This window comes from Arachis ipaensis, chromosome B10 (assembly GCF_000816755.2).
Source record: "Arachis ipaensis cultivar K30076 chromosome B10, Araip1.1, whole genome shotgun sequence".
Lineage (NCBI taxonomy): Eukaryota > Viridiplantae > Streptophyta > Magnoliopsida > Fabales > Fabaceae > Arachis > Arachis ipaensis.
The window spans coordinates 90,929,403-90,941,645 of record NC_029794.2 but is presented as its reverse complement, the minus strand read 5'-3'; the positions used below and the strand labels follow the sequence as shown (position 1 = coordinate 90,941,645).

Here is a 12,243-nt window from a genome sequence, read left to right as displayed (position 1 = left end):
TTCTTAACAAGTAAGTAACAAACTTGAAATTTTTGAATCAAAATATTAATTGATGATGTTATTTTCGAAAATTATGTAATAAAGATAAGAAAAAGATTTTTGAAAAATATTTTTAAAATTTTCGAAAATAACTAAGAAAAATGAAAAATATTTGATTTTGAAAAAGATAAGATTTTTAAATTGAAAATTTGATTTGACTCATAAGAAACAATTGAATTTTTAAAAATTTTTGAAAAAGTCAATCCAAATTTTCGAAATTTATGAGTGAAAAAGGGAAAGATATTTTTTTGATTTTTGAATTTTTAATGATGAGAGAGAAAAACATGAAAAATGATGCAATGCATGAAAATTTTGGATCAAAACAATGAATGCATGCTAGAATGCTATGAATGTCAAGATGAATACCAAGAACACTATGAATGTCAAGATGAACATCAAGAACTTATTTTTGAAAAATTTTTAATGCAAAGAAAACATGCAAGACACCAAACTTAAAATTTTTTTCATGTATAGACACTATGAATGCAAGAATGCATATGAAAAACAAGAAAAGACACAAAACATGAAAACATCAAGATCAAACAAGAAGACTTACCAAGAACAACTTGAAGATCATGAAGAACACTATGAATGCATGAATTTTTCGTAAAATGCAAGATGAATATGCAATTGACACCAAACTTTCAACTTGACTCAAGACTCAAACAAGAAACATAAAATATTTTTTATTTTTATGATTTTATGATTTTTTTGGATTTTTCGAAAATTATTTGAAAAATAAAAATAAAGATTCCAAAATTTTTAATATGAAATCCAGGAATCTTACAATCTTAGTCTAAAGCTCCAATCTGAGGGTTAGACATGGCTTTATAGCCAGTCAAGCTTTAGCATGAATATGTGAGTAATTCATTGAATTTTAGGCTAAAACCTCAGTCCAAAACTTCATGAAACACTAGAATTCATTCTTAAAAATTCTGAAGAAAAATATATTTTTGAAAAGATTTATATTTTTTTTTCGAAAACAAAGGAGAAAATTTTTGAAAGATGTTTGAAAATTTTTTTTTTAAAACTTTTTGAAAATAAGAAGAAAATTACCAAATCTAAGCAACAAGATGAACCGTCAGTTGTCCAAACTCGAACAATCCCCGGCAACGGTGCCAAAAACTTAGTGCACGAAATTGTGATCATCAATGGCGCCATCAACATGGAACGCTCAATTGTAATCTCAACTTTTTATCACAACTTCGCACAACTAACCAGCAAGTGCACTGGGTCGTCCAAGTAATAAACCTTACGCGAGTAAGGGTCGATCCCACGGAGATTGTTAGTATGAAGCAAGCTATGGTCATCTTGTAAATCTCAGTCAGGCGGATATAAAATAGTTATGGAATTTTCGAATATAAATAATAAAATAAGGATAGAAATACTTATGTAAATCGTTGGTGAGAATTTCAGATAAACGCATAGAGATGCTTTCGTTCCTCTAAACCTCTGCTTTCCTGCTGTCTTCATCCAATCAGTCTTACTCCTTTCTATGGCTGGCTTTATGTAAGGACATCACCATTGGCAATGGCTACTTTTGATCCTCTCTGGAAAATGGTACGATTCGCTGTCACTGCATGGCTAATCGTCTGGAGGCATCACCCTTGTCAATGGCTGCATCCCATCCTCTTGTGAAAATGGTCCAAATGCTCTGTCACAACACGGCTAATCATCTTGAGATTCTCGATCATACTGGAATAGGATTCACCCTCCTTTTGCGTCTGTCACTACGCCCAGCACTCGCGAGTTTGAAGTTCGTCACAGTCATTCAATCCCAGAATCCTACTCGGAATACCACAGACAAGGTTTAGACTTTCCAGATTCTCATGAATGCCGCTATCAATCTAGCTTATACCACGAAGATTCTGATTAAGAGATCCAAGAGATAATCATTCAATCGAAGGTAGAACGGAAGTGGTTGTCAGGCACGCGTTCATAGGGGAATGATGATGATTGTCAGAGATCATTCTTGGAGTTGAACGCCAATTTGTCACGTATTTCTGGCGTTCAACTCTGGCTTGTGACGTGTTTCTGGCGTTTAACTCCAGACAGCAGCGTAGAACTGGCGTTCAACGCCCATTTGCGTCATCTAAACTCGGCCAAAGTATGAACTATTATATATTTCTGGAAAGCCCTGGATGTCTACTTTCCAACGCAGTTGGAAGTGCACCATTTTGAGTTCTGTAGCTCCAGAAAATCCACTTTGAGTGCAGGGAGGTCAGAATCCAACAGCATCAGCAGTCCTTCTTCTACCTCTGAATCTGATTTTTGCCCAAGTCCCTCAATTTCAGTCAGAAAATACCTGAAATCACAGAAAAACACACAAACTCATAGTAAAGTCCAGAAATGTGAATTTAACATAAAAACTAATAAAAACATCCCTAAAAGTAACTAGATTCTACTAAAAACATACTAAAAACAATGCCAAAAAGCGTATAAATTATCTGCTCATCAAGAAGCCAACCTCGGACACTTCTGGACCGAGGAGGATCATTCCGACTCCTCAGGTTCGTGTGGTTCCTTCTGACCCTCTCCAGCCGACTTCTCCTACTACTGGTCCTCCTCCAAAAAAGCAAAAGACGGTTGGTCCCTATGACTTGAATGCCCCTGATTTTAATGTCGTGGGGTTTGTTGACAATCAGATTGCTCCTTATGGCCATCTTCCAATGGACGATGTGTCCATCCTTCGTCACTTGGATTTCATCACCAACAATAGTGTTTGGATGGCTCATATGGGTGCAGCCTTGTTCCGTACTTTCCAAGGTTCCTCGGTCCATGCGACTAAGGCCTTTACGGAGGATGCTAAATTGGAATTTGATAGAATCAAGGGGTTGAAGGATGAGCTTGATGCTAAGGTCGTAAAATTGGAGCTGTATGTGGAAAAAGAGAAGTCCCGAGCTACTGCTGCTGAGGCTGCTGCGAACTTGGCCAAAGAGACGGCAAAAAAGCATAAAGAGAGTTATACTCACACTTATGGCAAGCTGTTGGAGGCCAAGGAGAGGATTCAGTCTGCCCAGGCTGATTATGCCGAGCTTCAGGATCATCTTGTGGGCTATGTGACTGATGCTTATGAGAACTTGAAAGCCCAGGTCTGAGTTCTTGCCCCCGAGCTCGACCTGACTCTTTTCAGTCTGGATAATGTCGTGGAGGGCGGTAAGATCGTTCCTGCCCCAGATGATGAAGATGACGGACCTCCTCCTGCGCCGCCAGCCAAAGCTTCTGCCACCATGACTTCTTCAACTCATTCGGCTGATGTCGACCATCCCGAATCTGATCCTGATGTTCAGATTCTCAATCGGGAGGATGGGACTGTGGATGCCACTCCTTTGAAGACCATTCCTCCTCCTTCAGCCATGGATGCTGCTACCGGGGAGACTTTGGACCCCTTGTGATCTCTTGTTTATTTGTGTAGCCCAGCTTGTGGGCTTTTGAACTCTAGTTTTTTTTTTGTGTAACTTTTAATGTGGTAGACTTTTTTTACTTTAGTTGCTTCTATGCAACTTTATAAGTAGAAAAAATAAAGCACTTTGAACTGTTGAGGCTGTCTTACAGGTGGCCTTCTGAGTCTTTAATGATAGTTGTGTTTCTCTTTATATGTTGATCGTACTTTTGCAACCTTTGCAAATCTTTATAAAGAGTTGGTACTTTGCTGTCCGACCTCTTTTTTATCATTTCTGGTTTTATCCACTTTCTGCTTGGTCGAGATGATCCTTGGGGCTAACTTGTCCGACAACTTTTTAGTGTTCTCGTAGAACCTTTTTAGTTAGTCTGAACAATTTTGATAGCCTTGTCGTGAAGTCGTGGCTTTTTGGGCGAAGCTGTGTCCCTTTTAGCGCACACTTTTCGAGCCTTTGCGAGGTGTCTTTGTCCCTTTTTAGTGATCCTTTCGTTGGTCCGACATCTCCTGTCGATCCTTCTTAAGTTATTTTTAGTAGTCCATTTTTAGTCAGACCTCGTCAGGCCGCTTTTTATGGATTACTTTTTATAACTTCTTACATTAATATGTTTTTATCATTTTCACCTTGCCGACTTTTTTGTAATCGGGCGATGAATTTGGTTTTCATCTTGCCGACCTCTTTGTAATCGGGTGATGAATTTGGTTTTCACCTTGCCAGTGAATTTGGTTTTCACCTTTCCGACCTCTTTGTAATTGGGCGATGAATTTGGTTTTCACCTTTCCGACCTCTTTGTAATCGGGCAATAAATTTTTCCGCTCAGATTAATGCGTCTTGGTAGGAAAACATTTTAGGGAATCTAAAAAACTTTATTCAAATGGAAAATAGGAATATAGACAAGAATATATACATATGAGCGCTTACCCTTCTAAGTCGGGCATTTTTGTAGATCTTGGCCTGACGCCTCATTAAAAAACCCTTTCAGGAAAAAGAGTGCACCTTGGCCTAAGATCTTTATTACTTTCTAACTATAGTACCTTCTTAGGTTACAGGCATACCATGACCTTGGTAGCTCTTGCCCCTCGAGGTCGGACACTTTGTAGTAGCCTTTTCACAGTACCTCTATAACTCGGTAAAGTCCTTTCCAGTTAGCTGCTAGCTTCCCTTCTCTTGATCGACCTGCTCCGATATCATTTCGGATCAAGATAAGATCGTTGTTGGCAAAACTTCGCTGGACTACCTTCTGATTATACCTTAAAGCCATTCGACGCTTTAGTGCTTCTTCTCTAATCCGAGCTCTTTCTCGGACTTCTGAAAGTAGGTCGAGCTCTTCCTTTTGCCTTTGGGAGTTGAACTCTTCGTTGTAGAGGATCATTCTGGGAGATCCCTCTTCCATCTCCACTGGGATCATTGCCTCCATTCCGTAAGCGAGTCGGAAGGGTGATTCTCCTGTGGTGGAGTGCAGAGTTATTCGATATGCCTATAGGACTTGTGGGAGCTCTTCGGCCCAAGCTCCCTTTGCGTCCTGTAATCTCCATTTTAATCCAGGTAGTATGAGTTTGTTGGCAGCTTCTGCCTGTTCGTTGGCTCATGGGTGTTCTACTGATGTGAATTGGTGCTTTATTTTCAAGTCAGCTACCAAGTTCCTGAAACCTGTGTCAATGAATTAGGTGCCATTATCTGTGGTGATGGAGTAAGGGACCCCGAACCTTGTGATAATGTTCTTGTATAGAAATTTCCGACTTCTTCGAGCGGTGGCATTAGCTAGCGGCTCTGCCTCAATCTATTTTGTATTATAGTCTACCCCTACAATGAGAAACTTGACTTGTTCCGACCCCTGGGGAAAGGGTCTGAGGAGGTCGAGCCCCCATTTTGCGAATGGCCAGGGTGATGTAACACTGATGAGCTCCTCTGGTGGAGCGATATGAAAATTAGCATGCTTCTAACATGGTGGGCACGTTTTAATGAACTCGGTTGCCTCTTTTTGAAAAGTTGGCCAGAAGAACCCTGCTCGGAGTACCTTTTTGGAAAGAGCTCGTGCCCCCAAGTGGTTGCCACACATGCCGCTGTGTACTTCTTCCAGGACTTCCCTTGTATTGGAAGTCGATACACATTTTAGGAGGGGTGTTGCGATCCCTCTGACAAGAGGACTTTTGCTAGTAAAGAATTTCATAAAAATAATCACATTGTAAGTATAGCTTCTAAACCAACAGAGAATCCTTTCATACAAAAATTTTGGTTGTCACAAGTAACAAACCCCTAATAAAATTGACAACCGAAGTATTCAAACCTCGGGTCGTCTTTCAAGGAATTGCAGGGAAGTATGATTTATTATTGGTTATGAAATTGTATCTTTTTTAGGTTTTTGAAATAGGGAACAAGGAAATAAATTGGCAAGGAAGTAAATTAATAACTAGAAAAACTCTTGGCAAGGTATGAGAACTGGAAATCTCATCCTAGTTATCCTTATTAGGTGTGATGAGAATTGTTATTGCTCCCACTTAGTTAACCCTTACTAAATAAAGAAAAGGCAAGTGGACTAATTAATTTGATTCCTCAAGTCCTAGTCAACTCCTATGGAAAGACTAGCTTTAGAGGGATCCAAATTAGTCAGCAAATTCTAATTTTTCAATCAACAGCTGAGTTTAATAACTCAAGTGTCACCAATTACTCAATCAAAGCAAAGGGGAGAAATCTAAATTAAATTGGAAGCATCAATAACATAAATAGAAGAAAGCAATCATAATTCTGAAATACTTCAATTTGTATTAAATAAGAAAATCAATCCTAACATGGAGTTCATAAACAAATATTAGGAAAATAAACAAATTAAAGTAATAGAATAAATAAAAGTAGAAGAGAACATAAATTAAAGGAACATTGAACCTGGAATGAAGAAGAGATAAACCTAAAACTAAGAGAAATCATAATTCCTAAAACCTAAGAGAGAGGAGGGAACCTCTCTCTAGAAAACTACATCTAAAACCTAAAATTATCCTTAATGAATGAATGATTGATGAATGATTTGATTTCCCCATTCTCCAGCCTCTATTTTGTGTTTCCGGGCTTGGATTTGGGGCAAAAAGGAGCCCAGAAATCGCTGGGGGCGACTTCTGCAACTTTCTGCACGTGGCGTCTGTCACGCGTACGCGTAGGTCACGCGTGCGCATCATTTGGAGATTTTCCTTGTCACGCGTACGCGTCGCTTGTGCTCTGCACTAGACACGCGTCCGCGTCGTCCATGCGCGCGCGTCGCTGTCAGTTTCTTCAAAACATTATTTTGCGCGTTCCTTCCACTTTTTCATGTTTCCTTTCTGTCCTCTAAGCCATTCCTGCCCTATAAAGCCTGAAAATACTTAACACACAGATCACGGCATCGAATGATAATAAAGGATAATTAAAATTAATATTTTTAAGGCTTAGGAAACATGTTTTCACATATATCACATAATAAGGAAGGAATTGTAAAACCATGCAAATTATATGAATAAGTGGGTGAAGAATTGATAAAAACCACTCAATTGAGCACAAGATAAATCATAAAATAGTGGTTTATCAACCTCCCCACACTTAAACATTAGCATGTCCTCATGCTAAATTCAAGAGAAACTGAAAAAGAGTGAAGGTAGAATGGTAGAATCTATGCAATGCAATCTATCTAAATGCAAGCTACCTAAATGAATCTTGCAATTCTAATTACTATCCACCTAGATATACAAAGCTTAGATGTGGTTAAATTGAGTCTAATTTTTAAGGAATCATATATGCATAACCCAGGCTAAATCATATTTAAATACATTCACAATTGAGTTGAGTTAATCAAAAGAGTTCACAAACTTGCAAGATAAACAGTGATTAAACATGGATATATGGAGATGAGCTATTGAACCCTCATTGGATTTGTGTATACACTCTAATCACTCAGTGTTTGGGCTTAATCACTCTACTCTTCTCTAGTCATGCTTTCTAAGACTTTGTTCTTCATCTAACCAATCAACAAATATTTAATGTACACATGCAAACATCATGAGGTCTTTTCAAGGTTATAATGGTGTTAAGGCATGGGAGAGGATATATATATATGGCCAAGTAAGCTATAAATTGAATCCTTGATTAGTCCAAGATCTCACCTAACATATACATACTCTATACAATTCTAACTTTATGCCTAACTATCCAAATTTTCCCACTTTTGTATCACATACTCACGTACCAAATTATTTTCAATTTTCTCACATGTGCATTGATCTTTTTACTAAACTCATTATTGGGGTAATTTTTGTCCCCTTATTTAATTATTTAATTATAGGGATTTTTTTTAAGCATAATATATCAATGCACATGTTATTTTAATTATTTTGGTTTCACATAAGCATGCACCCAAATTCCCAATAATTTATCAATTTAATACTTTTCCTATCAACCCATGTTCCCACAGTTTTCCCACACTTAGTAGATACACAATCTCTATCTTAAGCTAACCAAAGATTCAATTTGGGATATTTAATTTGTTTTCCTACTTAAGGCTATTGATGTGACAAAATTCAGAATAAATGAGGATTAAAAGGCTCAAGGTGACTAACAAGGGTGACATAAAAAAGTAGGCTTATTTGGGATAAGTGAGCAAAAGCAAGTAATGGCCTCAATCATATGCAAGCATGTAAATACATTCTATATTGGACATATAGAATGGAACAAAGCAAAAGGTTGCAATCATAGTGAAGAAACACACAGGAATGAAAACTATGGTTAAATAATATAACCATGCAATTAAGCTCAAATCTCACAGGTTGTGTGTTCTTTGGCTCAAAAACCATATATCATTTATGTATATCATGCAAGTAAGAATAAAGATTTCCAACTCAATCAATGTGAATCCTTGAATGGATTTTGTAAAGAAATAAATACATCCTTTAAAAAATGTTGTCAATTTACCATATTTATTACACTACAAAAAAAAAAGGTTAAAACGGCGGTTATTTTGGGTAATTACGGCGGTTATAACCACCATTATGACCAAAACTGGCGCCTCCAAGAAACGCCGTTATTCTGGGCGCCATTCTGGTTATTACGGCGGTTTTTCGAAGGTTAAAATGGCGGTTTGTAACCGCCATTATTTCCGCATAAAATGGCGGTTTTTGAACAGCCGCCGTTTTTACCAGGATGTTGTGGCATCTCTTCCGTTTAAAATGGCGGTTAGAAACCGCCGTTTTTCCCATGATAACCGCCATTTTTACCATGTTATAATGGCATCTTGTGTGTTTAAAATGACAGTTTCTAACCGCCGTTTTTACCAAAATATAATGGCATCATTTTCGTTTAAAATAGCAGTTTTTAACCGCCGTTTCTACCAGCGTATAATGGAATCGTTTTCATTTAAAACGGGGGTTTCTAACCGCCGTTTGTACCTAATTATGATGACAATTTTATGCTTTTTAAAATAAGATTGAAACCACTAATTTAAAGTGATATTTTTGAAACTCACTTAAAAATCTCATAATAACCAAAAGGTATAGCCATAAATCAAACATCATAAGATGATTTTTAATTCATACATGATCCAAAAGTCATAATCCAAGTCATAATTGAAATGTCATAATCCAAAAAACAAAGTATCAAAATAATCCTTAACAAGCATTGACTAATTCTGACTTATAATTGTCTTAACATATCAAGCAAGGTCATGCTTTCTTGTTGCTTGCTCCAGAAGACCTACTTCCTAACTCTTTTGGTGATGGAATCTCACTCTCCTGATCCAATCCCTACAACAAAAATATAATTATTATGAGCACAAGAAATACAAGAAAAAGGCATATATTAATAATAAGTGGATAATTATGAATTTGAATTCATCTAAAAAATACATATAAAATGTTACTAATAATACTACTAGTGCTAGTTGTTAATTAGCTTTCCCATGTGCTTGTTAACCATAGCAGCGACAAAGAATGAAGCCTTAAGATCTTTCTATTCACTGATGTATAGAATCATTTTCAAACAAAGCAATAACAGCAATAACAACCCTTAGTCAACAACCAGCAATAACACATGCTCATGCTCACCTATTACCATTAGTTGCTTCCTACTTATGCCTATATACCACAAACATTGATAAATCTTTTTTTTTCACTTTTTGTTAATCAATTATAATTTACAACAAAATCAGAACGGGAAGTCAAAATCTGTATTCATGAACAATTTACAATTATTTCACTCAAAAGTACATTCAAATAGCCAACAGTGACCATGACCGAATCTTAACTTGTTTTGGAGATCAAAAGTATTCATGAACAGTTTACAATTATTTCACATCAAAAGGAAAAAAAAGAGAGAATTCTATGATGAATATGAACACTACTACTTGGGGGAGAAACCCTAATATTTCTCTACAAGGAGATGCTACTTCTCAATTAGCCCAACTACAACTGTTGCAAAATCTGTTGCAAATCATGAACGGCAACACATTTCTTAACATGGGGAATAACCCTAATTTCCCCTTAGGAAACCCCAGCTTTAATAATTCTTATCTTAACGGGTCAAACATCCTTCAAACTGTAGAACCTTTTGGCTTGAAAAGTGAAGAATATCGATCACAATCAAACCCTACTGGTCTATTATTATCTCAATCAGACTACAGTAATGACTTCTTTCAACATGGATTGTCAACAAATACACGAGAGCTTGAATGCTATAACAAACTTAGCAACACTACTAATCAAGCAGAGATTAATCTACTGTATCCTGCATTAGTAGCATCCTCTCCACTGTTTACAATTATCTCACATCAAAAGAAAAAAAAAGAGGATAATTGTATTTGTACCTGTGAAACTTGTTGAGTAGGGAACATTCCAGCCAATTGTATTGGAATTTTACCTCCTTCCTTAGAAGCAATATAGGAGACTAGCGCTTGCAATTGCGCTTTAACGGTATCCAACTCTTCTTGCACATTTGGACCACAAGTAGATGATGTTCCAACATCATTTGAAGAACCTAAATTCATTTGACTAATCCTTGTAGTGTTGTTCTTGAAAGCAATTGTTGGAACAGCTCCCATACCTAAACCTCGAACACGACCAGGGTGCTCTTTCCCAAAAACTACTCCAAGAGCATCAAGAGGAGAATTAAGAGTTAATTCCATCGGTTGTTGGCTGCTATATGCTTCAATCTTCTCCTACATGTATAAAAAAAAAGAAAGAATCAAAAATAGTATTATATTATAAAAAAGAAAGAAAAAGAAATACAAACAAGTTACTTATTACACTTTAGTCTTACTGCTATTTCTTTAGCTTTTTCGTTAACATAACTTCCATCTGTTTTCTTGTGAGTGATGTCCCACATTTGAACCCTACTAACTTCTTTTCCCGTCTCTTCCGTCTAAAATTTAAGAAAAGTAGAAAGACTCGATCAAAAAATAGCAGCCTACTAAATTAGATTAGATATGTAGAAAATTAAGAGATGATGCATGCATTATATTTGAGATAGATTAGATATGCATGCATTAATTGATTACCAATTCAGCCCTTCTTCTTGCAATTGATTTAGCACCTGAAGTATGAGGAATTATTTGTTTTTGCCGAATTTCTTGATTCCTCTTACAAAGTTTCTGCAAGTTAAATTTGGACACAATTAAATAGAGACAAACATGCATTCAACTCTATATAAAATAAAATACAAGAGCAGGCAGCAGCAATATCTGCTTCATATAAGGCTTACCTGAGTTTCAGGCTTCAAACGATATTCTACAAATAAAGCCCATTGATCAGGAGCAATATCTTCTGGTGCATTATTTATGATCTCGGTTTTACTCAACCTCGGATCATAAAAATCATTCCAAAGCTTTATCCTATGTTCCCTCCATTTTTTGCCAAGTGATTGGAGAAAAAATCGTTTGGCCAAGTTATCACTCACTTTGAAGCAAAATCGAGCCTTCAAAATTATAACAAAGAATATATATTAACCAGCAAATATAACTAAATAATGGCAAAGAAATAAGCTTTAGAGTTTGAGTAATCTTCTTACTAGGAAAAAAATATTCCATTGATTTTCAAAAAAGCTTTTTGGAATGTTTGACCACTTTTCAAAACTGATTGAAAATGCTACAGAATCAGTGGCCAATTGCCCACAAACTCCTGCAAGGAGTCCAGCTACTTCTCCTATTGCTGCATGATGTTTATCAAAAGTGACAACTATGCACAAACCTTCTAGCAAATTATGCACATCCTTCACTAATAAATGAAGGTGTGTACTAGCTCCGTATTCATCTAAAATAGACAAATAAGTATAAATAAATAAGTAAATGAGCGACTAAAGAATAAAATAAATAATTTTTAAATAATAGACACTATAGAATTGACTTAATAATAACTTTTCAGATTAAAAAAAAAGCTGTAAAACTGTAAAAGTGATATATAATATGATAATAAATAAATAAATGGAGACTGAATAATTTCTCTGCTATAATGAAATTTATCACCAGTTGCATGTAACAAAGCAAAGCATGATCCCAAAACCCAGCTATAAATGAGTACATACAATAATAATGTTCAGTATCTAGTTTTTATCATCAGCAAAATTCCACATATGCTAATATAGGAAACAAGTATATAACATCTCATTTAATAAAGCAGATTAACCCCGAATATGAATATGAATATAACATCACTTCTGGTAAAGGGTCCTCCTTTGTCCAATTACCATAGTCACTTTTATTTTTTACTTTTCTAACCGCAATATATATATATATATATAAAATATATATTAAAAATAATTAAATAATATATATTTATTTATAAATATAAAATAGTTA

At 36.0% G+C, this 12,243-nt stretch overlaps 1 protein-coding gene across 1 annotated transcript; it reads right to left on the bottom strand.

The window, feature by feature from the left end:
* Positions 8,951-12,134, bottom strand: LOC107621744. The gene is made up of 7 exons (XM_016323753.2): positions 12,100-12,134; positions 11,911-11,951; positions 11,538-11,698; positions 11,151-11,363; positions 10,948-11,040; positions 10,258-10,608; positions 8,951-9,199 (listed from the first exon to the last, which is right to left on the bottom strand). Exons 1-7 carry the CDS (start codon positions 12,132-12,134, stop codon positions 9,119-9,121), a joined length of 975 nt encoding a protein of 324 aa, XP_016179239.2. The 3' UTR covers positions 8,951-9,118.